Here is a 26,434-nt window from a genome sequence, read left to right on the forward strand (position 1 = left end):
TAAGAATTGGCTTTCTGTGGTGGTGTACTTTTTTCTTTCAAATAGCATATATCTCTAATCGTTTGCACGATATATTTTAATAGCAAATATATCTCTTCCACACTATAATAGTTTTGTTACAGGATACATTAGTTTATCTCTAATGTAATCACAGTTTTACATATAGACTGTCCCTGTTTTCATTTACGTCCCAAATTCTGGGCCGCTTTGCATTTTCGAATTCAGCCTAGTTTTGTCACCTGACAGCCGAGTTTGTAGTAATGCATGCACAGTTTACCATTAACTGGATCGTGAATTCATTTAAGAGTAACCCTTAGTAGATGAATCAAAGTTAATGTATTTTTTACTCTCCCCAGAAAACATTATTTGTTTTATGAAGAAACAGAAATAAAATGTTAATGTTAAAAAACGTATTTCTTTATTATAATGAAAAAACTACATTGCACTGAAACAGATACATGAAAATTAATTAAAGCAGTCGTTTTCCTATATTAAAGGCTAATATTAAAACACATTTTTGAGAAGGAACATGGTATTCCAAAAAAAGGACATCTCATTTTCTTATGTAATGTCCATCAATATATTGTAGCGTTTCGGGTTCTTTTTGGGACAGAAATGAGACTGCAACCGTGAGTAGATGAAGGCCCTTTATTTTTACAATAATTAAATAATCAGGGAAAGGGGATTGGGAGTTGAAAGTGAAAATAAATGATTGTAGTAGTTTGTCTTTTACCCTACCCTTCCCAGTCTTTTCCCTGCACCCCCTTATATGCCCTTGCTTCCCCCTCTCACTCCAATTCCCCTCCACACACATCCACATGCACCCCCTGCACACACACACACACCACCATGCAACCCCTGCACCCATACACCCACCATGCAACCCCTGCACGCATACACCCACCATGCAACCCCTGTAAGCACACACCACCATGCAACCCCTGTATGCACACACCACCATGTAACCCCTGCATGCATACACCCACCATGCAACCCCTGCACGCATACACCCACCATGCAACCCCTGTAAGCACACACCACCATGCAACCCCTGTATGCACACACCACCATGTAACCCCTGCATGCATACACCCACCATGCAACCCCTGCACGCATACACCCACCATGCAACCCCTGTAAGCACACACCACCATGCAACCCCTGTATGCACACACCACCATGTAACCCCTGCATGCATACACCCACCATGCAACCCCTGCACACATACACCCACCATGCAAACCCTGCACGCACACACCTCCATGCAACCTCTGTAGGCACACACCCACCATGCAACCCCTGCACACACTTCTTTGTTGTGAGAATGTGACGTAGCAGCACATGAACACACGTTCCTATATGAAGTGGCGGCCAAAACATTGTATGACTTAAAACCACAAGTAAGTCGCCTTCTCACGCTAAAAAGCAGAGCAAATTGACCAAAAACATGTCTGAAAGTCGTACCGTATGTTCACTAGACTTCATAACTAAACTATTAGAACTAAAGGCTGTACCAAATGATTCTTTATTAACAACCGAATCTGATGGAAATAGCCCTGGCAAGCTTCTTTGACCAAATAGCAAAATAAATAAAAAAGCATACAGTAAATAAGCATACCGTACGGGTTTAGATACCTGTTCATTCAGGATTTTATTTTTATTTTTAAATGTGACACCATTTATAAACGTTTCAAATTTTTGCCATTTAACTAAAAATGATAAAATGATAGTGCTTTATACTAACTGAGTTGTTTTAGAAGCGAGGTTATAAAAAAAATACTGAAGCTACTACACATCTTAAAAAATGCAGCCCTTTGCAATTAATACAGAAATAAATACATAAAGAACGAAGCCCTTTGCAAAGCACAGAAATATATTTTTTCATCTTTTATGTTTGGTTATCGGATAGCTGATTGCTTTAAGCCTAGACTTTTCTGTCCCTTGGCAATACGAAGCAATTCATTGTACCCTTAAGCAGCAACTAGGGACAAAAAAAGTCACGTTTGTACACCAAAATGTATTAAGTTATCATAGCTGGGACTCCGGCCAGTGGTCTCCTGTATTATTGTGTGGACACCGACAGGCTTATTATAAGAATATTATGTGGTGATAAATGTGGGTGAGTAGGGTAGCCTATTGTTAAGGTGAGCAGATTTGTAAGTTCTTTAACCGGGACATTGTGAATAACTTCCAAATTAATTTACATTAATAACTAAGTATAGTTATTACATTACACAGATACGGTACACTTAACTCAAACACACAAAAATAGAACATTCTGCCATATTTTTTCTCGTTAAACTTTAATAGGTTAATTTAATAACTATAAAGTGAGGAGGATACAGACATTATGAATTTATTTATGAAATATAGGTGAAAACATTACTGCGTATTACCTTTCAGTTCAGGGCAGTTGGCCCCTGATGGGGCACAATAACGTAACACTTAAACACAATTCTAGCAAATTTCTCATCCTTGACCTTTATTATATTAATTTAATTGGGAAAAATAGTAAAATAAAATATAAATTCTAAAGTTATTTACAAAAATAGCAAAACAAAATACAGCTGCAACTTCAGTCCACGCCACATCATATGCGACTTACATCTAACCCCTAAACCTAACTGTCACTATCACACTAACACCGGCGGTGTTTACATGAAAGTTTTAATCGCGCTACCATAGTGCATTCATGACGTGTCACGATCAAATGACGCATGATTGTGCTCGTTCCAAAAGTGCACGGCAAAAGAAAGTGTGTGACTCAAGTGTCATTACACTTTGGTAAAGCACGGTAAAGTGTGCGCTAATTGGCCTCATTAGTCCCATAGCAACACACTCCACAGTCGTGCAAAATACTTAACAATAGACTTTCATGAAATAACACGATACCTCTTCCACTTTCCTTATGTAAAAAAACGCTCTTATCCCAGTCTTACTAATACAAATCAGTTAAATATCCATCCATCCATTATTATCAATGCGCTTCTCCTGATGAGGGTCGCGGCTACATTATATATAAATTGCATATAGAGATGTTGATTTATACCATTATTTATTCATTTCAGTGTATTATGAACGATGCATGACAACTACGAGATCGTTATGACCAGCATTATGATCATAATAATAATGCTACGAATAATGTAGCTTTTTTTTCCCGCAGGATGTTTCAAGCTTCCACCCCTTCTGACAGCACGCAACACCAGATTGACCAATTGGGAATGGTTTCAGTCTCTGTTTTACATGTGAATCCTAAGAATAATTTCTGCGAAATAATAACATACCGCACATACGCACACTTAGCCTCAGCCACGCGTAAAGGGGCTTTATCTCCCCAACCACAGTAGCTAGAGCGTCCAAACCAACCTTAATGTTTAGAAGACCAATTGTGAATTGTTTCACAAGCCCTCCATTACATGTGAATCAAACAAATAAATTGTGAAAAACAATAACATACCGCATATACGCACACAGCCTACCTGACACGCGTAAAATGGCTTTATCTCCTCCACCACAGCAGCTACAGCGCTCAAACCAACTTTAATTTAAAGGAGGCCAAATGTGAATTGCTTGACAGTCTGTGTTTTAGGTCCGTGTACATTCCGGCCAATCGTTTTTGTATTCTAAATCGGAAATCAGAAAACCAGAAAATGACTTGTTTTTTCTATTTCGGTTTTTCATAAAAACAAAAATCGACCTGTTATTCATTTTCCAATTTCTGAGTTTAAAGTACAAAAACTGATTTAGGCTTGTTTCCCATTTTTCATATTTTTCATACACTGCTGCTGTACCCTTAAGCAAGGTACTTTACCTCGATTGCTTCAGTAAAAACCCAACTGTATAAATGGGAAATTGTATGTAAAAATAATGTGATATCTTGTAACAGTTGTAAGTCGCCCTGGATAAGAGCGTCTGCTAAGAAATAAATAATAATGATGTTTTCTGCATCAATACATTGATATCTATATCTATGGAGATGCACCCCCCAAGTGAAACAAATTGGGTACCAGTGAAACGGGAGCTCTAAACATAGGTGAGCGTCCTGGACAAATGTGCTATGATAATATAATCCAGTTAATTTATAAAGCCGGATATAAATATTATATGAACCGTACCTGGATTTTTTTCCCCCTTTATGTGAAGGCGTATTATTTTTAGTATTATTATAATGCACTGTACCTGAGTGATACAAGGATGATTATTATATTAACTTAGTGTAGCCCTACGGCTGTATTATAATACAGTACTTTGTAACAACTGCTAAATTAATTAATAAATAATGCTGGTAAACAGAGAGAACACCTCCACGACAATAAGCACAGGCCCGAAATTATTGCATCGTTATAAGAGCGAGACACAGAGAGTTGGCCGTGTCTGACCTTTTTATTAAAGGTCTTGAAGGAGCTACATACTTTTTAAGATATTAAATGTTGTGGAGTGTTTTCATGCTGCAGTGGGGGGTTCTTTTGTAACAGAATATGGTGAAGGGTGGGGGGTGAATTCTGTTTACAGTTTCGCACTCTATCGCAGTTCCGTCTTTTGTAAGAGCTGCAAACCGCAGGGAGAGGACATGTTAGCATCTTACAGAGCTTGCCATAGGATCACTGAAGGGGCTGGCACGCTTGGTTGAATAGGTCTGCCCCTCTTCAGATACGTTAGTATATCTATCATTGTTTAAGTGTGTACCTGTTAGAGAAGCATTAACATATTTCCTGCGAAGTATTGTCTCTCCAGATATCTGCTTGAATAAAGACTACCTTCTCTGTCACCGACTCTTGGAGATTGATTTCATTTTCCGTCCCTGCAGTCTGTTATTTATTTTTGTATTAGATTATTCCATTTCGAATACTTCGTTACAAAATGCAATATGAAAAATGGGAAAACAAGTCTGAATCAGTTTTTGAATTTTAAACTCAGAAATTGGAAAATTTAAAACGGGTCGATTTTTGTTTTTATGAAAAACCGAAATAGAAAAACGAGTCGTTTTCTGGTTTTCCGATTTCCGATTTAGAATGCAAAAACGATTGGCCGGAATGTATACGGACCGTTTTACCTGTGAAGCCTAAGAATAATTTGTGAATACGATAACATCGCATATACACACCACCGTCCCAGCGCCAATTAAAAGTGCTTGATATTCCCAACCACAGCAGCTAGCATTTTCAAAACAACTTTAATTTAAAGAAGACCAGCTGTGAATTGCTTCACAGCTTCTGTTTTATATGTGAATCCTAATAATAATTTGTGAAAAAAAACAAATGGTTGGGGATATCAAGCCATTTTACGCAAGCAATTCACAACTGTTCATCTTTAAATTAAAGTTGGTTTGAACGCTGTAGCTGCTGTAGCTGCTGATCCAGGAGCATTGTCTGATGCGCCTGGAGTACAGAAGGATGTACCGTCTGATTGCACGCACCGCTGCCAGACAGGATCGGCAATACAGCCACCTTTTGGAAAGGCTGGACCACGCTGATCAACAGCACCAAGATGTGGTTGCGTTGCACGCCGAATTTCTGCGCACAATACGATTCCTTTCCTGCAAACCCATTGCATGGGACTGAAGGAGTTCTTCCCATACAAGACTTAATCTAGCCAGTGTTTGTCTGCGTCTTCTCCATCCATCAATTTTTGTCGCAAGTACGTTGTAAGTAGGCCTATGATTTTATATACCCAAAGTACCTGTGTTTGAAACCAACACATCCTGAGTTGTTTTTAATATATTTGTTCCACATTAACTCATATGTGTGATTATTGAACGCATAATCCTTTTGTTTAGCACATTAACAGTTACGCAGTTGGCTAATACTAATATATATGGGTGTGTGAAAGGACATCAGTAGCCTAAGAAGCATAAGAAAAGCAGTAATGGGAATTGGTGAGTAGTGTCGGTTTGTGTACACATGATACTTCTACCATTTCTAGAACAACTAATTCTCAACAATAATTATTATTATTTCCATTACACGAGAGTAGATGTTAAAACTTCATGCTGATTTGAACTCGGCTCTCGCCAAGATAAGCACCAACTAAGACGTAGCTTTACAGTAAACTAATGTGATCCATATGTGTCTCCATCCATTTACGTTTCCTTCCACATGATGATGTAGATATCCTTCTGTCTGGTGTTAATGGCTGAAGTGTAATGCTGGCTCCAGGGATCAGCTTATTTTGCCTCCCTGGCGCATCAGCACACACAACGGCTGCGATGCTGGCTCCGGGGATCAACCAAAGTGCGGCCTCCCCAGCGCATCAGCATGACAACCGTCTGGATTGAGCTAAGTAGGGTACATCTCTGGGGTTTTCAAGTGGGCACCTTCCATCCTCAGTGTTTCGTCGACTAGCCCACGACACCTCAAGAGGGCTCGACGGTGATTCTGGCGTCCCAGCATCACCCCCCTCCGTCCCCCACTCAACTCAGCCCAGCTTACTTACCTGTCCCCAGCCAGAATCTTTCCGTCTCAACCACAGCCAGTTGCTGCTCCTCTCTGCTGCTTCAGATAAGTTCTTCACTGTGCGACGCAACTCTTGGCCACTGAATCCGACGTCTCTGAGAAACCGGGTTGTAGAGTGTGCCACAAATCCTCGACAACCCACTTCCACTGGGTAAACCCGAACTCTCCATCCTCGCTGTTCCGCTTCAGTGGCTAGTTGAGCATACCGCAGTTTCTTCCTCTCATACGCCTCATCTACAGCATCCTCCCATGGCACTGTTAACTCTACCAGGTGAACAAGGCGTGCTGATCCAGACCACAAGACAATATCTGGTCGAAGGTTAGTGGTGGCAATCTCAGGTGGAAAAATAAGCCGTTGACCAACATCTGCCAGCATATTCCAGTCTCTAGCAGCTTCCAGTTGTCCTGGGCGAGGATTGGTTTTAACACATTTTCTTGGTGGTTGCTCTCCTGGGCGGAGGAATGTTGTCTTTTGTGTGTAATGTTTTGATGGAACAGGTGGCAACTTATTGGTCATGTTACGCTTGTCTTCCAATGCTAAGGCCAAACATCGCAGCACCTGGTCATGGCGCCAAGTAAACCGTCCTTGGCTAAGAGCCACCTTACATCCTGTCAAAATGTGCCTTAATGTTGCAGGTGATGAACACAAAGGACATGAGGGATCCTCTCCTACCCAGAGGTTTAGGTTCTGTGGTGATGGGAGAACATCATATGTTGACCTGATGAGGAAACTGATCCTGCTCTGTTCCATTGGCCATAGGTCTTGCCAGCCAATCTTGCGTTGTTCCACACTCTCCCATCTCATCCATTCTCCCTGTTTGGCCTGGGAAATGGCCTTTATACACCTCATCCTCTCCTCCTGCTTTTGCACCTCGTTGACTACCAGCTTCCTCCTTTGAGCTGGGGCCGCCTTGTGCCATGTAGGAGGAGTTGAACTGAAACCAAGACCCCCTCTTCCATGCTGAACTTGCCCCATGATATCACCAATTCGAAGGGCAGCCTTTGCATCTTCCACAGCTTTCTTTGCCGCCCACTTTCTTCCAGTTTTCAACACAGGTGCTGCCTCCCTTACGCATTTATCGCGTGACTCTACTAATGTCATTTCCAGTCTGACCTTGGCGCACTTAAACTCCTCAGTTAGAGCAGAGACTGGTAGCTGCAGTATTCCTTTACCATAAAGTCCCACTCTGCTGAGGCAGCGTGGAACTCCCAACCATTTCCTGATGTATGAACTGATTAAAGCTTCCAGCTTCTCTACTGTTGTCAAAGAAACCTCGTACACAGTCAGTGGCCACAGCAACCTCGGCAGTAGACCAAACTGAAAGCACCAGAGTTTTAGTTTACCTGGTAGAGCGCAGCTGTCTATGCTCTTCAACCCTTCCACTGCTTGTTGTCTAACTTCTCCCACACGAACTGTGTCCTTTAGATCCCCGTCGTACCATCTCCCAAGACTCTTCACTGGCTTCTCAGACACTGTTGGTATTGCCTCACCATTAATGAAGAATGTTTTATCTACTACTTTGCCTTTAATTATAGAGATGCTCCTTGATTTAGTGGGCTTGAATTGCATTCGTGCCCATTCAATGTTATTGGTTAATTTGCCCAATAATCGATTAGTGCAGGCTACTGTTGTAGTCATGGTTGTCATGTCATCCATATATGCTCGAATTGGTGGTAGTCGCATTCCAGAAGCCAAGCGCTCTCCTCCTACTACCCATTTTGATGCCCTAATGATTACTTCCATTGCCATGGTAAAAGCCAGTGGAGAAATGGTGCATCCTGCCATTATTCCAACCTCTAGGCATTGCCATGTAGTGCTGAATTCTGAAGTTGAAAAACTGAATTGCAAATCTCCAAAATAGGCTTTCACTAAATTTGTTATTGTCATCGGTACACTGAAAAAATCAAATGCTGCCCAAAGTAGTTCATGTGGCACTGAACCATATGCATTAGCCAAATCCAGGAATGTCACATGGAGCTCCTTCCTCTCCTTTTTAGCTGATTGAATTTGTTGCCAGATCACATTGATGTGTTCTAAGCAACCTGGGAAACCTGGAATGCCCGCTTTTTGCATTGAAGTGTCAATGAAGCAGTTCTTTAATAGGTAAGCTGACAATCTCTGAGCAATAATGCTGAAGAAAATCTTGCCTTCTACGTTTAATAGGGAAATGGGACGAAACTGACTGATGCTTGTAGAATCTTTTTCTTTAGGTATAAAGACTCCACCTGCTCGGTGCCATGCTCTTGGTACAACCTGTTTTTCCCATGCCACTTTCATCAATTTCCACAGAATTCGTAGAACTCCTGAAGCACTCTTGTACACTCTGTACGGAACTCCATTAGGCCCTGGAGATGATGAAGCCCTTGCTTTTTTCACAGCTTGCTCTACTTCTTTTCACTTAGGTGCACAGTCCTCCATTTGGTATTCTGGTGGATTGATAGGTGGGATGTCTGACGGAATTGACATAGGCTCCTGCCTTTTTGAATCTGTATGTGTTTCCTCCAAATATCTCTCCAGCTCAACCTTAGATGCTTTTAGTGTGCCATTCTTCTCACTGGTGAATAACTTCTTTACAAATTTGAATGGGTCTTTATAAAAGTTAGCTCTCGCACGCTCCTTCTTTTTGTAGCGTTTCCGTAGGCGCTCAGCTCTGCGCAATGTTGCAAGCTTATCTTTTATGACCTTTTGTAAGAGATTGAGTCCCTCCTTCTGACTTTGTTCTGCTCTTCTCCATTGGTTCCTCAGCTGTCTCCTTTCTCTAACTAAGCGTTCAATCTCCTGCTGCCGTCTAGACTTTCCAGGAATAGTTTGTACTTTTTCCTTCCTTTTTTCAACTCCAAACCTCTCACTTCCATATGCGTAGATGATGTCCCCAAATTTATCCAGCTTCTTTTCAACTGTTCCACTTAATCTTTCCAATGCAACGCAGAGATCTGTGTTTACTGTGTCCCATGCAGTTTTCTCACAAGCTCTTGGCCATTTAACTCCAGGCTTGTGCCCGTTGAGGTTCTTTTCTCTCTTATGCTGGTTTGTCTGACCGGGTTCACAAGGATCATTAGGTTCATCACTAGTAATAACTGTTATTATTTTCTACTTCTTGGCAGCATGAACCGTTTTAACTGCAAGCCTTTTGCATTCTAGACAGATGGGGGGTAACCTTCTCTTCATCTCTGCCTAGCTCGTAAAGCCTCATGTAAACCCCTATGCATTATTTGAACGATATCCTTTATCGCGCAGCATCTCTTTTCAGTGCGTTTGGTGATATTTCAATAAATCCTCCCATTATTTTATTATTATTTTAATGAGGTCGTTTGCATTTGGACGACTAAATTCTCTCTCTAAAATAAACTCTCATGTAAACGTGGAAGCAGAACTGTCATGACCAAAAAAGCGCGAGAGATCTGTTGTCACGCTTTTCAGTTTTTGCTTGTAAACTGCCCCACTGTTACTATTATTTAAACACTAACTCTGTTACTATTATTATTGCAATACCTTTTGCACCCTCTAGCGGCCTCTAGCGGCTACTACATCTGACGCTCACTGCCATGAACTACCCTGTAACATTTTAACCTATATTTAAAAAATAAATCTTAAAGATTATTATAGAACTAAAGGAGTAGTATCAAACAGTTTTAAATTGCAACCTGTAAGTGAACGTTTTATATATGAATAATTATGTGGTGTGAACCCCTGCAAAAGTACTGGACTTGATAATATACCTGTGAGATTCTTGAAAGACGGTGCTAGTGAATTAAAGTGTGCTGTTACATTTATTGTAACTGTATCTATTCTTACAAACACGGTACCTGATGACTTTAAAATAGCAAGAGTAAGACCTCTCTAAGAAAAACACAAGAAAATTATAGACCTGTTAGTATTCTCTCAGCAGTATCCAAAGTATTAGAAAGATCAGTTTACACTCAATTAGAAAGTTATTTAACAGATAATAAAATACTGTATGCATTTCAATCAGGATTTTTAGATTTCATCATACAATTTCACTTAAGAAATTAGAAGCGATGGGGGTGGAACTGATGATGTGGTTTGAGTCTTATCCAAGCAATAGGAAGCAGTTAGTTAGTGTTAATGGAGTTGAACCATCATTCATGAGCATCAATTGTGACGATCCACAGGGATGTATTTTGGACCCATTGCTGTTCTTATGTTATATTAATGACATGCCAACAAGTGTTAAATGCAAATTTTTACTTTATGCTGACAATAGTGCTATATTGGAATCAGGCAAGGACTCGCAGGAACTGGCAACACATTGAGTTCGGAATTAGAATCGTGTAGCCAATGGCTTAAAGACAAACTTTCATGCATTCGGGAAAGACAGAATCTGCCCTATTTATCTCTAAGAGGAAAGATAAAGACACTGAGAACTTTGCTGTATCGTGCACTAATGTACACATAGAAAGAAAGAGCTCTGTTCAATAGTTACACTAGAAGTCACAATGTCAAGAGAGTCTGTGGCACATCACATTATAAAGAGAAGTAACTCTCGGCTAAAATTTCTATATTGGCAAGCCAGATTTTTTAATGGGAAACATGGGAAAGCATAGGAAAACTGCAAAATGACTGTTTGCAGTGCTAAAGTTTATATATTTTTAAAAGGAGATGTTTTTAATGTTACTATGTTATAGCCAGTGAGGTAGAACTGCCTCCTTGGGGTCAGTAACCTTTTACCTCTCACCCAGGGCCCTGTCTTTCAGGTCACTTTTAAAGGGCAGTATAAATAGTTGTGCCTAATAAAAACATCTGATTGCATCTGTTAATACATTCCTGAACAAAAGAAATGCTTTTATTCATTTTAAATGCAGTTGTTTTGACTGTACCCTGTTACCCGTGCTTTATTCATCAGTATGGCTCTTAAAAGGCCAGCTTTCTTTGGCCAGCTCTGATGTAGTGGAGAACTGTAGTAATGTGGCTACATTCCCGTTCTTAATGTTATGTCATGAAGTTCAGAAAGTTTGTTTTAATTTGTTCATGACAAACTGCTATACAAATACATTCTGTTGCTAAGCAGGCAGTGTATCATTTAAAACCAACACTTTTACAAAACGCTGATATTCACAAAATGGAGATTGAAGATGGAAGTAAACACTGACCGACATTTTTAACGAAGCAAAGCGGTGGTTCGGACAGGGAACTCACTTTTAATCAATCAAATCAAGCTTATTAAGCGTTGATAACCAGACAATTGCCAATCGAAATAGCAGTACCTTATCGCTAACAATGTCATTACTTATCCAATGATCGTCAGGGAAAGGATTGAAATCTCACCTGATCCATTACCTCCCTGCTGTAAGTTAGAGTTTACCTCCATCTGTTTTTTGGCTTCGTCTAAGGGGCAGGGCAGCTATCCTGCCCCTGCCCATGGCTTCCCTACATTCAGCCTCTCCACTTATCAGCGGAACAATTTATGGGCAGGAGTTCCCCGAGGCGAGGCCGAAGATTATATATGAAACATGTTATTCAAGAACGTATAATATGCATAAAAGTGTTATCGTGTCTGATCTGTAATAAATATTTTATCTATTGCATGAGTTCCCTGTCTGAACTCAGATTACAATGATTTAATGGTGAAGAATGCTCTTCTCTACACCTAGCTCACCTGTTGGATGGGGTCAGCTCCATACTGCCTTGTAAAAGGAAATACACTGAAAGTCATGGATGCTTTCAACCTTCTACAACACTGATGAAGACATTAGCCAAAGGTTTGTTGAATTTAAATCAAGGGAAGTAATGTTAAAACTTTACAATGCATTAGTAAAACCTCACCTAGAATATTGTGTTCAGTTCTGGTCACCTCATTACAAAAAGGATATTGCTGCTCTAGAAAGAGTACAAAGAAGAGCAACCAGAATTATTTAAAAGGCATGTTGTATGCAGACAGGCTAAAAGAATTGAATCTATTCAGTCTTGAACAAAAAAGACTACGCGGTGACCCGATTCAAGCATTCAAAATCCTAAAAGGTATAGACAATGTCAACCCAGGGGACTTTTTTGACCTGAAAAAAGAATCAAGGACCAGGGGTCACAAATGGAGATTAGATAAAGGGGCATTCAGAACAGAAAATAGGAGGCACTTTTTTACACAGAGAATTGTGAGGGTCTGGAACCAACTCCCCAGTAATGTTGTTGAAGCTGACACCCTGGGATCCTTTAAGAAGCTGCTTGATGAGATTTTGTGATCAATAAGTTACTAACAATCAAACGAGCAAGATGGGCTGAATGGCCTCCTCTCGTTTGTAAACTTTCTTATGTTCTTGTGTTTGTCTCCTTTAATGTTCATCTGAAAAAATAATATCCGAGCAGTAATAGTCAGTGCTTGTGAAAGTTCTTGGTAGAACTACAAGTTACGTAAACTCCAGTAACCACATCAACTAAACTGGAATGATCTAATATAGACAGTCTGTCTGCATTGCAGCATTGGGATTTTTTCCACTAATATTTTAGCGGTTTCTGGCATGAGAACATATTTGTTTAAGAAAAATTCTCAGTCTTCTTTGTTCCGTATGTTGACTTTGTAAAGGGAACCTGGCGTTTAGATTGTTTTGTATTTTAGTAAAAAGAGAAAACTACTGAACCACAAGCTTCATCCATACACATCCTTCCATGCAATCACCTTCCTACATCTAAATAAAACATCACTGTGCACATTATTCATTTGAAACCCTCATTATTCATGGAGTTTGGTTTCCAGTTCTTAATTATCCCCGCTGGGGATGAAATACCTGGGGAGCAGCTTCTCCAATTGTTTCAACATTTCATTGCTAATTCATATTCTATTGCTGGTTTTAGTTTTCTTGTTTTCATTTATTGCAAGGAAGCTCATATGAAGTGAAGGTAAGACAGATGATGCAAAATCCCTTAAGGGGAACTAACTAGAATCATGATGTAATGTCTTAAGTTGACAAAATATCCTTAAGAACCACGCTGAGCTCCAAGTTTCAAGGATGTACAGCAATGAAAAAACAGAAAACAAACAAGAACTGGAAACCAAATAACATGAATGATAAGTGGGAGAGATTCTGTAACACTGGTATATGTCATGGTCATCATCTTGTTCATCATACTGAGAGCTCTGATTGTGATTCACAGCCGTGGCGGGGAGGTCTTCAATGCAGGGAAGCTCACACAAGTGCTGAAGGTGCGACAAAACAAATTAATCTCACTCTCTAACCTTTAGTATTACAAAAAACCCTTGTGGGGACTAACCATCTCGCAATGGTCTTTGGTAGAGAAAATATTGCTATGAACCTTGCTGAACTGAAACTTCTTTAAAAAAAAGTTTCAAGAATGAAAAAGGAAACAAAGCAAGAATTGCAACCCCAATATCCGGAAGGACTGGTATTATTTAATTGTGTTTATTCGGTTGTTTTACCTGCTGCAGAGGGAGTGAATCTGGAAAGCTAAAGACTGACTAAAGGGAAAGCTGGAATGCTAAGTTTTAGAAAGGCTGCTATAACCCATTTCTGTGTGGGTTACCTCTGGTGTTTTACTTTACATTTCATTGTTTGTTAAATTATTTAAATGAGTAGCAATGGAAAAATGTGCGGTTTTCCTGTGGAGCCGTGTCCCAGTTCTCCAGGAGCTGTATCTGAATGGAATCCCCACATGAGAGCTCTCGGGAGGGGAGGGGCATGAGCTCCGAGCAGCGGTGTGCAACAGGGATCTGAATCACTGTCAAACATCTGCAGAGCTCGTTATCACAAGAGGAGTCTGAAGAAACCGTTTCACACAGAACAGGGCAGTCTTGAGAAACAAACCCTGGTGAGCACTACAGCGAAGCTACCCTGTCATCTGCGCTGCACTTCTGGAATAACTGACAGCTTTCCACTTCCCTGAAGACATTCTGAAGTAGCTACACTGGAACACTCAAATAAAATCACCAAGTCATTATTATACTGGTGTGTATCACATTGTTGCCACACGGACAATGACTAAATGAATGTTAAAATGTTATAAAAGGTTATTCTGTAATTGGTAGCTTAAGATTTAGGAAAGTCACTGGTTTTACCTCCAGTTTTGTATTATAAGTGTATTACTGTATTCACATGTTATTATCCTGTGCTGAGGATGGTGCACATGTGTTCATATATTTATATTTAGCCTGTAAGTGGTTGGGAATATCAGAGTCTGGGGATATATGGGGGTGTCTGTCTATCCATCCTTGCATCTGCATGTCACTGAAGAACCGCTCCAATTGTCATGAAACTTGGTTTAATATTATTTAGCAAGCATTATTGAGAATATCTGATTGGTGAAACCAGTGGTGTAATGGTAAATAAAAACGTGGGTAAACGCCCCAGTTTGGTGGAGTTGAACAGATAGATTGAACAGATAAACATGAACACATACATTGTTATTGCCCCCCCATACAGTTATTCCCCTCTCAGGTGCTGTTTACGTGTGAACAGTCACAGAGCCGATGATGCGCTTCACTGAACAGCTCTGTGAGCGTCCTTTCACGGGCTAGAATGAAGGCTACTAGCACCGCCCTGCAGGTCCAGTGTGCCTAACAACTGAACATTAACAGAATATAAACAACCAATCACAGATCACACACACACACACAAACAGAACACGCAGTCCAGTGGCCACGCCCCCTGCTCGTGCCAGAGTTCTAACTGAGAGCTCTCAGCTGTCAGTTTCTCGTTCAGAAACACTCACTGTTAAAATATCTTGATTTTGACCCAGGATTTGCATATCACAGGAGAGTAGAAATTAGTAATCTCTGTATCTCTTATATGAGAAGTGGATAAACGCTACATTGCCCAAATTAAAGGTGGGTAAACGCTGTTTACCTGCGTATACCCTCGACTACACCACTGGGTGAAACCCGCAGGATGTTGGTTCTCAGCCAAGATTGGCAGCTTGTCTTGAAGTGGATTGGGATTGATGACTCGCCCTGGTGGATTGGGAGCTGTATGGCACGACTCCCCATGATGGATTGGGAGCTGTATGGCACGACTCACCCTGTTGGATTGGGAGCTGTATGGCACGACTCGCCCTGTTGGATTTGGAGCTGTATGGCACGACTTGCCCTGGTGGATTGGGAGCTGTATGGCACGACTCGCCCTGGTGGATTGGGAGCTGTATGGCACGACTCGCCCTGGTGGATTGGGAGCTGTATGGCACGACTCGCCCTGGTGGATTGGGAGCTGTATGGCACGACTCGCCCTGGTGGATTGGGAGCTGTATGGCACGACTCGCCCTGGTGGATTGGGAGCTGTATGGCACGACTCGCCCTGGTGGATTTGGAGCTGTATGGCACGACTCGCCCTGGTGGATTGGGAGCTGTATGGCACGACTCGCTCTGGTGGATTGGGAGCTGTATGGCACGACTCGCCCTGTTGGATTTGGAGCTGTATGGCACGACTCGCCCTGTTGGATTTGGAGCTGTATGGCACGACTCGCCCTGTTGGATTTGGAGCTGTATGGCACGACTCGCCCTGGTGGATTGGGAGCTGTATTGCACGACTCCCCCTGTTGGATTTGGAGCTGTATGGCACGACTCACCCTGTTGGATTGGGAGTTGTATGGCATGACTCACCCTGTTGGATTTGGAGCTGTATGGCACGACTCGCCCTAGTGGATTGGGAGCTGTATTGCACGACTCCCCCTGGTGGATTTGGAGCTGTATTGCACGACTCCCCCTGCACTCCAGCGCCATGCCTTTACCAGGCCCTGACATCCGGCCTGTTGATTTTGAGTAATTTTAGACTTTACTTTAGACTACACTTTAGGACTGTAGTCTGATTTTTTAGGAGCATTTGAGTGAAATTGAGCAGTTTGGCTTTCAATGGAAGGTTTTGTTTATAAAGGAAATCACACAAATCCCAGGAACATTTAGTAACACGGTAGGAAAAAATGAATAATGCAGGCAGTATTAAATACAAAACTATGAACTGAACCGCATTCAGACAGTAATATAAATAAGCTATTAGGAGAAACGTAGAGCACAGACTACACCCACAGCAATACATCTGAGACTCACAAGAGAAGATCATGCGAATAAAAGCCACAAGACATGCTAATTAGACATGCTAATGTAATTCTGAAACACATTCCCATTATATTTTATCACGAGGGACAGCCGTTTACAGGTGTGCAGAACCAATTTGGTTTAGAGCCTGCTAATAAAGCCCAAAGAGAATGCTTTGCAATGATTAACCCTATAGCAGTTAACCACAATCATGTTCAATTTCACACTAAAATAAATGTCTACTGTTGTTTTCCCCCATTAAGAGAAGAGTATTGATGTATCAGTCAATAGCAGCATTTTTACTTCTACCAGCCCGTCACAATGCACTGTCAGCAGGGACGATCGCACAGGTGTTGAAGGTGATCCATCTCACTGTCTTACCTTTAGTCTCACACTGATGAAGCAAAAAGCCCTTGTGTGGAACTATTAAAATGATCGTGTAATGGTCTTTAGCAGATACTGCTTTAAACCTTGCTGAGCACAAGCATTTTACAAATACACTTCAAGGATGTGATGAAAAATGGAAACGAGACGAGACTGGTAAACCAAATCTCATGAATGACACGTGTGTGAGGAAATGGTTTTTTGTACCCCATACTTTATCTACCTTTACCTTTTGTTTCTCCTACCCTCTGCCCATCCACTTGATTTCCAACTGTGCCCTCTAGCCCTGGTTTCTGAGTTTAAAGTATTGGTTTGGGTTCACTTTGTCAACTCCTTTGAAGATTTTAAAGACTTCAATCCTGTCCCTCCTAATTCTTTCTTGTTATAGACTGAATAGATTCACTGTCCCCAGTCTTCATATAGTTATGAAGTTGCTCTTGGTGGTCTCTCTCCAGGGCCACAATGTCCTTTTGGTGCTGTGATGATCAGAACTGAATTCTAGGTGTGGTCTCACCAGTGCGTTATACAACCTCATCATAACTGCCATTAGATTTGTACACTTGTGACTATGTGCCCCAGCATGCTGTTTGCCTTTTAAGTACTTGTCCAAACTGCCTGGTTGCTGCCAGCTGACACCACGGTTCTTTCAAGCAGAGATGCTTGTCCAGGATTGATTCGATTCTCACAAGGGCTCAGGCCAGTGATGATGTCAGACAGACAGACACACACACACACACACAAGGGGTATATAAAGAAGCAAGGCAGTCTAAGCACAGAGATTGCAGAGCCAGGAGGGAATCTTGAGCTGTTTGGAAACCATTCTTTTCTTTTTCGTTTCTGAAGGAACACAGAACATGTTTAAACTTCTGTTTTTGATGATGGCTCTCGATATTGGGGGCCGGTTGGTTTCAGGTCAGTTGTCAGCATCCAAAGGTAGGTTTTATGAAAGCTAATTTTTGTATTTCTATATTTTTGGCACATTTTTTTAGCTATTCCTCAGCAGAATGTTTTTTTTTTCTGAAGATTGCACTTGTCTGTGTTTACATGACTTGGGCTACATAATCTATAGTAATATTGCAATATTTTTTTCAGAAAATTGTGTTTCCATGAATTTTAAAATAGTATTTTGTGAGCGCTGCATCAACTAGGTTTCTGTTTGTAAGCATTTTCTTTAAACTTTTCTTAATAATTTACTTTTCATTTTTAAAACGTAAAATGAAAAACACCGGTCTTAAATGATTGGCTTCTTACAACTGAAGTTATCACTTACAAAAGTAAAAAAAACAAAGCAAAACAAAAAAAAACAGTAATTATGTTTTTAAAAGTTTTACCAAACTTTTTTTCTGTTATGCTGTGAATTACATAGTTTACAATGATTTGCCATGCTTTTTAGTATGCTTTACCATACCTCTCTGGGCTGTGTAATGCATACCTATACTTTACCATGCTTGTACATATAACGGTATAGTAATGGCACCAGTGTTGCAGTGAATTCCAACAGAATGTTTAGCTATTCCATTGGAATTCATGCAATCACCCACTCTTCATTTTGATCACTTAAAATGCTTGATTCAGGTATGTTTATTTCTTAAAGAAAAAACAAGTTAATTCATTTCCAGCAGCATTTCAGGTGTTTAGGGGAATCAAATCTTGTTAGCAGTGAAATGCTGCTGTTTTGTATAGGGAGTAAATTCATGAGATCATTTTGTTTTTTTGCAATCTACAGTAGCACCAGAATATTCAGGCAGCTGCTATGAGTTTCAATATGTTAGATAATTATGTCATTTGTTATTTAATACTGGATACAAGTCAATTTCAGAGTGGTGAGGATATGGATCAGCTGTTCTTGTGTTCTAACAGTGATTGCATTACCGGTATTAAAATAAATGAATGTTCTTTATGTTTATTAACAGCAGGCTTTATCACAGATTTGATTTTCCTCTGTCGGATTGTAGCAGACAATATTTAACAGAGAATGTATCTTCCATTCCCTAATACTGGGCACCACTGACACATTCCAATAGAAATAATTAGGATTTCTATTAAAAAGTTGCTATTGAATAATACAGAATCTGAGCTAATATTATATAAACTTTTGTTAGTGTGTCTGATTTTTTTTAAAATTGATTTTTAAAAAAATTACTTTTATAAAATGGCTTTCTTATCTTAGTGAGTTTTAATGTAACTTTAAAATTGCTGCTTTTGTATTATGTGTATACTGTTATTTAAATGGTCTGACTGTGGCAGGTGTATGTGTGACATGCTATATGCAGAGGCACCCCATATTATCCATTTACTTTAAATACAATGCTAATTAAGCCATGCTATTTACTATGAGGGGCAGACAGGGGTAAAAGGAATGAGCCAGCCCCAGTCGTTCTGTATTGATTCATCTGTCCCAAAGGATTCAGGTTACAAACCTGTTCTACAGATGAGTTCTGACAAATGAGCCCCTGTTGAAAATCACTCTGTAAATATATTCTCCGTGTTTTTGAATGAAAACAGCACACTTCCTAATGTGAGAACACCCAGGGGGTATTTAACTCACCTGGGGGCAGAGGAAGGCAGCCTGTCAGCAGGAAGCTACAGTGTACGTGCTGGAGGGGAGAGTGGCTTGGAGATGTCAGTACAAAATCCCCATGGGAGTGCTGAGACAATGAGGCTCAGTATACCACTAGCAAACACTGAGAATGAGTACTGCCAGTATTAGCAACTGCTGATGACCACGACACATAGCATGACAGACTGACAAATGGACGTATGTACAGACAGACTCGATACACCCCTGCAAGCTGATACTCCCAATAATACATGAGAAATGAAGCTCCTTCATAACTGAATACATGCTTTACCAGATACATGCAAACATGTAAGTGCGACACACAGATCAAAACATGTACAGACAGACAGAAACGGAAACGCCACAGCAAGAGCTGCATCATTTGAATTGGTAACAGAACAAACAGCACATCGAAACTTCAGACCATTTCCAGAACTTTTAAAACAGTTACAGGACAATTGGCTAGAAGTTGAAAATTCTGCCTACAGGTAATAGCCAGAAATGAAATATTATTTTTGTCTATTGTATTTTTCTATGTGTATCTAACTCTAAGTAGACACAATTGGGGTAAACTTGGCTTCAGCTCTTTTATTCATATTGTTAATAGTGCAATAAAATTTGGGGATCAAGCTTAGCCCAATTGTAAATGTTAATATATGGTATGTAGGGTGTCTCTAATTGTATTAGACATGTCATCTTGTGCAGTTTGGGTGAGAGGACCCTTTTGTACATATCACATCTTTATGTGGATAGTCCATTTATGCTAACTTGGCCGTTTTTGAACATATTAATTTTTAAACATTTAATACAAACCTTGCAGCCTTACGATACAACCCATCAAGTTTTTTTGGGACATCATTTAAAGGGGTTCTAACAAGACTTTCAATTCATACCACTTATTAGCATCAGCAACATGGTCTTTGGGACCCAACAGGAAGCTTGTTTTGATACAGTACTAACAATGATAAATGGGACATTTGTAACAAATTCTACAGACCTCCAGTGATTACTGTAACATCTGTGGGTGTGTTCTGTCATGGGGTTAGCCTCTCAACCAGGGAGACATGAAATGAACACTTTAGAACATCTACAGCTATGGCCAAAAGTTTTGCATCACCCTATAGAATGAACTAATTTTGCTTCATAAAGTCGAATGAAACCTGCTGAATAATGTTACGTTAACATATTGAATTACATACCACCTTGAGGTTTTCCATATACTTGCATCTAACATTAAATACTGTACTACTATTATGGCTTCCAGTAGACTTGCAGAACCCCACTACTTACTCTTTAAGGCTCCTTTTCTGGTGTGGTTGAAGCACAGCTGTGTGGCACGGTGGGTAATGCAGCAGGTACAGCTTTAGTGCCATGCAGAGCACCAGCATGCCTTCTCACCTCAGTCTCACTGGAACGAGAAAACACTCACTAGTGCTAAAATTAGGAACAATACATACAAATTCAACGACTGTCTTCCCTTCCCCACAATCAACCTTAACCTTGATTATTCCAGCATGGTAAAAAATAACCTGAGAAAAAACATGTAGAATCATACTGAACATACATACAGTAATAGGGTCTGACACAAGTAAGGCATGACATAGTGAGGAAAAGAAGATGTTGCAAAGTATCCCTTTCAATTCCATTTGATCTGTCTGTGAGTAAATACCAGAAACCCAGCTGTGCTTTTATATAGAAGCAGGAAGACCAGGACACCAAACTCATCCTCTCAGCTGAACTTGAACCCAGTCCTTTGAACCCTGTCCTTTAAACCCAGTCCTTTGAACCCATACGTGGAACTCTGGTTTAACTAGAACATTTCACATTTAAATGTTCTTTTTTTTTTCTTCCAAAAACAGAAGGGCAAATTGTCAGTCAGATAAAGGAGACCAATCAAGCTCTGTCTGAAATCAAAGAACTCTTAAAGCAACAGGTAAGCATAGGAATACAATGCTAACATTACAAGCGAGGTCCCAACTAAGCACTTGAATGGGTTTAGTTTTCTCAGGGTCTGCAAGATGAGGAATGTTGTCTAAGTGACGGCCAAAAATTAAATATTTCCTGTGGGAGTCATTTCATCTTTAGTGGAAGTACCATATGGTATATCTGCAGAATTTACCTTGTCTTATTCTTTCCATGTTTATCGAATCCTATGTAGGCCCAAATGATGTATTTATTTTTGCTTCGGTTTTTTAATGTGAGCGCCATCTTTAAACAATGTAATCTTTGAGTTCATCTCATATTGATAAACACCATGCAGAAGATTGTGGTTGTTTAAGCATGTGGCAGCAGACACATTACTCTGTGTAAAGATACTCTGTGGTAGTTTCATTAAAGAAGAAAGCTTCCATAGTAAATGTTTCATCATGGACTAGCTTGTAGACCCTTGATCCAATTTTAAGAGGCTTGCTTTCCTCACAGTATATGCTTGCATGTGTGGCATCATATGAAAGGTAACCCTCTCTGGAATGTCACTGGACCTCCTCAATTTGCAATATGGATTTTTTAAAATCATATTCAATCAGATCACGTCAGCTGGCCAATTAGAGCTGACCATATTATTTGAAAAGTAATTTGCTTTTGTAATTATTGTTAATGTGTTGCACCACACAGAAAGGACAAGGCTATAAGAGAATAGAATTCTGCCTTCCTGTGACGGCCAAGAATGAAATATTTACTGTGGCAGTTGTTTCACCCGTAGAAGAGGATATTGCAGAAATTGATTTATTTTTTACTTGGGGATCAAATCACACATGTGCATTTTCCTCATTTTCAGATTCCTTCTTTGCAGCCTCTACACATAGAATGCACATTGCATGTTACCGGTATGGGGCTATTTTTTGTTGAATTGTGTTATTTATTGTGTTTCATTAGATAAAGGAGATTGTTTTCCTGAAGAACACGGTCATGGAGTGTGAAGCATGCGGTGAGTCAAGCTATTGAAACGAGATGCTCACAGACTAACCTAATTAACGAACCTGTCATGTTGTGTACAATGTCCCGGGTTTGCAGTTGCATGCAGTGCTAACTTCACTAATTGAAAAAGACATGTTATAACTGTAAATAATAGGCCAATGCAAAATAAGACGTATTACCCGGTCCCTATCACTACAGTTCACCCCCGGGACGTGAATCAGATGGGAAGCGAAGCATTTACAGAAAACAAAGATAGATAAAGAAAACCAGGGCTTCCATGCATGGTGGCAACGTGATTTCTTAAGAAAATGGAGGTAAACCCAATGCCTGGTGGCAGTGCCAATGGAATATAGCCTAACGTGAACCACACGTTTCACTGAGTGACTGGCAAGATACTGTGATGTGTACAGGACTAGGGGTGGGTTATAAATGTGGGGAGAAACCTGGGGACCCCCTGCTTTTACAGTGCTAGAGCAGACATCCTTTGGGCTCTGAGCTACATTCAGTCAGTCAGTCAGTGAGTGATTCTTTTCTTTGCTGCCAATCACATCAGTGTGATCGCTTAGTTCCGAAGAGTTCTTGTAAGGACTGTCCATTAACCCTGTCTCGTCGCAATACCAACATGAGAAAAAAACATTTCGAAAGATGTCTTTTTTTATTTTTATTTTTGTTATGATAAATTATTTACCGCTTAATCATCTGCACATTGAACACAAAATACTTTTTATAAAGGTTATTTGCTATAGGGGCATTTTTAGTTTTACACTGTTAATACGTGGTTAATTGTATTGTGATGTGCTGCATTCATTGTAGCAAATATTTCTCAGTTATGCATTATGTTGTAGCTCACTAAAATAAATGCATGGTCTGCCAAAGGTTTTTTGGTTTTTGTGGCCTTCTACTACCTCAGAGATGCCCATCCCAGATCGTTACATGCTGTTACTGAACTTCTGCTCTGTTGGAAGATGCATTGTTACTTCATTCTTCTTTTCGTAGCCTATTGCTATATAACCTCTGAGCACTGGCTTCTTGGGTTGGCAAAAAGGTGCACCCCGTTTATAAAGTGAGCTCCAGGTGGGGTCCCGTTACCTGGAACACGGAGACAATGCTCTCACTGGTTCTGACATTTGTTTCCTGCAGGGATTCGCAATGACCGGGTCGACCCCCCAAAGCCCGCCCCCCGACAGACCTGTGTGCCGAGCCCGTGCCACCCCGGCGTGCCGTGCATGGAGACGGCTGCAGGGATTAAGTGTGCCGCCTGTCCCAACGGCATGCTGGGAAACGGAACACACTGCACTGATATTGATGAGGTAGAGAGTCTACCATAACCACTGGGGTGGAAATAAAACAGTCTGGTTTATTACAGATGTTACTATGAACTGCAATAGCCACAATGTATATGTTTTTAATGTAACATTTCTTCTTCAGGTTAAAGAGTTACTGTTTATATTTGCATGATATGTTTTACCTCCAACAAGCTTCAAGGTACATTTTCATATTTGTTTTACTATTTCACTGTAAAGGCACAGATATCTACATCTATGGCAACTAGAACTAAAGAGTAGCTCCTGGACTCCTACAAGGCACCATAAAAATGAACCAAGGCTCGTCACATGACCGTGCGCTGGCTCGTCACACGCCCGCGTCCTGGCTGGTCACACGCCCCGTGTGTTGGCTGGTCACACGCCTCGTGTGCTGGCTCGTCACACGCCCCGTGTGCTGGTTCGTCACATGCCCTGTGTGCTGGCTGGTCACACGCCCCGTGTGTCGGCTGGTCACACACCTCGTGTGCTGGCTGGTCACACGCCCGTGTGTTGGCTGGTCACACACCCCGCGTGCTGGCTCGTCACACGCCCCGCGTGCTGGCTCGTCACATGCTCCACGTGGTGGTTCGTCACACGCCCGCGTGCTGGCTCGTCACACGCCCCGCATGCTGGCTGGTCACGTGCTGGTTTGTCACACGCCCACGCACTGGCTGGTCACACGCCGTGCGCTGGCTCATCACATGCCCCGCGTGCTGGCTCGTCACATGCCCGCGTGCTGGCTCGTCACATGCCAGTGTGCTGTGGCTGTATCCCAGCAAAAGAACGAGCTTGGCATTGTAATAGACTCTTCGCTGTCAGACAGTCAAATACTTGGGTATATAGATAAAAGTGTAGCATATAGATCAAGAGGTTATGATGAGGTTGTATAATGCACTGATGAGACCACGCTTACAGTACTGTGTTCAATTCCAGACTAATCCCAGGGCTGAAAGTATTCAGCTATGAAGATGAAGTAACTGAATTTATTTAGCCTTGATCAAAGAATAAAGGGGGGACTTGATTGGTTTTTTAAAATCTTAAAAGGCATTGACAAAGTTAACCCAAACCAACACTTTAAGCACAGTACAGGATCAAAGGACACAGTTAAAAACAAGGTAGACATAATTAGGACAGGGGGTAGGAGACCCTTCTTCACAAGGAGAGTGCTGCAGGGATGGGATGGGTTACTTAGCCATGTTGTTGATGCTGAATTACTGGGCTCTTTAAGAGGTCAATCAGCTATAGGATACGAGCACTGGGGGCCAAATGGCGGCCTCTCTTTCGGTTTTTTAAGTTTTTGTGCTCTTCTGGTCTAAGTGTAGTTTGTCTCTCCAGTGCACTATGAGCCCCTGCCACCCCGCCGTGCGCTGCATGAACACAGCTCCCGGATTCCGCTGTGGCCCTTGTCCTGCTGGATACTCGGGGCCCACCTTGGAGGGAGTCGGCCTGTCCTTCGCAAGAGCAAACAAGCAGGTAGCCATTTATAGAGCAATACAGATAGACTGGACATAGTCACAATAAATCACTTTGATAGAAACAGACACTGCCTGGCCACTTTATTAGGGGCATGTTCTCCTGGTATATCCTGGGTCCCTCAATTACTGTGGAGGACTGAACGAATGCTGTAGTAAAGCAATGCTGTGGATCAAGGCTGAACGAATGCTGTAGTAAAGCAATGCTGTGGATCAAGGCTGAACGAAGGCTGTAGTAAAGCAATGCTGTGGATCAAGTCTGAATGAAGGCTGTAGTAAAGCAATGCTGTGGATCAAGGCTGAATGAAGGCTGTAGTAAAGCAATGCTGTGGATCAAGGCTGAATGAAGGCTGTAGTAAAGCAATGCTGTGGATCAAGGCTGAATGAAGGCTGTAGTAAAGCAATGCTGTGGATCAAGGCTGAATGAAGGCTGTAGTAAAGCAATGCTGTGGATCAAGGCTGAATGAAGGCTGTAGTGAAGCAATGCTGTGGGTCAAGGCTGAATGAAGGCTGTAGTAAAGCAATGCTGTGGATCAAGGCTGAATGAAGGCTGTAGTAAAGCAATGCTGTGGATGAAGGCTGAATGAAGGCTGTAGTAAAGCAATGCTGTGGATCAAGGCTGAATGAAGGCTGTAGTAAAGCAATGCTGTGGATGAAGGCTGAATGAAGGCTGTAGTAAAGCAATGCTGTGGATCAAGGCTGAATGAAGGTTGTAGTAAAGCAATGCTGTGGATCAAGGCTGAATGAAGGTTGTAGTAAAGCAATGCTGTGGATCAAGGCTGAATGAAGGCTGTAGTAAAGCAATGCTGTGGATGAAGGCTGAATGAAGGCTGTAGTAAAGCAATGCTGTGGATCAAGGCTGAATGAAGGCTGTAGTAAAGCAATGCTATGGATCAAGGCTGAATGAAGGCTGTAGTAAAGCAATGCTGTGGATCAAGGCTGAATGAAGGCTGTAGTAAAGCAATGCTATGGATCAAGGCTGAATGAAGGCTGTAGTAAAGCAATGCTGTGGATCAAGGCTGAATGAAGGCTGTAGTAAGGCAATGCTGTGGATCATGTCCACCCAACCAAGCTGCACTTGAACCCTGATGACAGAGTCACCACAATCCCTGTATTTCAATCCAGCTGAGCAAGTCTGGGAGGAATTTGAAAAGCGCACCCTCTGCCTTCCGCACCAATCACATGAATGGAGCACTCGAGACACCTTCCAGCACCTTGTGGACTCTGTGCCATGTCAATCAATCAATCAATCAATCAATCAATCACTACTTTATTTATATAGAGCCTTACATACAAAAAGTATATCAAACAGAAGAAAATCAAAATACAATTCATGTGTATAGAAATT

General features: G+C 41.2%; 1 protein-coding gene across 1 annotated transcript in view; it reads left to right on the top strand.

Annotated features, from left to right (window-relative positions):
- Positions 1 to 17,627: 17,627 nt before the first annotated feature.
- LOC117962947 (thrombospondin-4-like) overlaps positions 17,628 to 26,434 on the top strand; it is a 29,905-nt gene continuing 21,098 nt past the window's right edge. Inside the window, exons 1-5 of the mRNA XM_059014987.1 lie at positions 17,628 to 17,767; positions 21,254 to 21,327; positions 22,269 to 22,320; positions 23,451 to 23,620; positions 24,950 to 25,087. Coding sequence (XP_058870970.1) covers positions 17,689 to 17,767; positions 21,254 to 21,327; positions 22,269 to 22,320; positions 23,451 to 23,620; positions 24,950 to 25,087 — 513 coding nt within the window. The 5' untranslated portion in view covers positions 17,628 to 17,688. The remainder of the gene's footprint in view (positions 17,768 to 21,253; positions 21,328 to 22,268; positions 22,321 to 23,450; positions 23,621 to 24,949; positions 25,088 to 26,434) is intronic.

The sequence above is a fragment of the Acipenser ruthenus genome, chromosome 49 (genome assembly GCF_902713425.1).
Source record: "Acipenser ruthenus chromosome 49, fAciRut3.2 maternal haplotype, whole genome shotgun sequence".
Taxonomy (NCBI): domain Eukaryota; kingdom Metazoa; phylum Chordata; class Actinopteri; order Acipenseriformes; family Acipenseridae; genus Acipenser; species Acipenser ruthenus.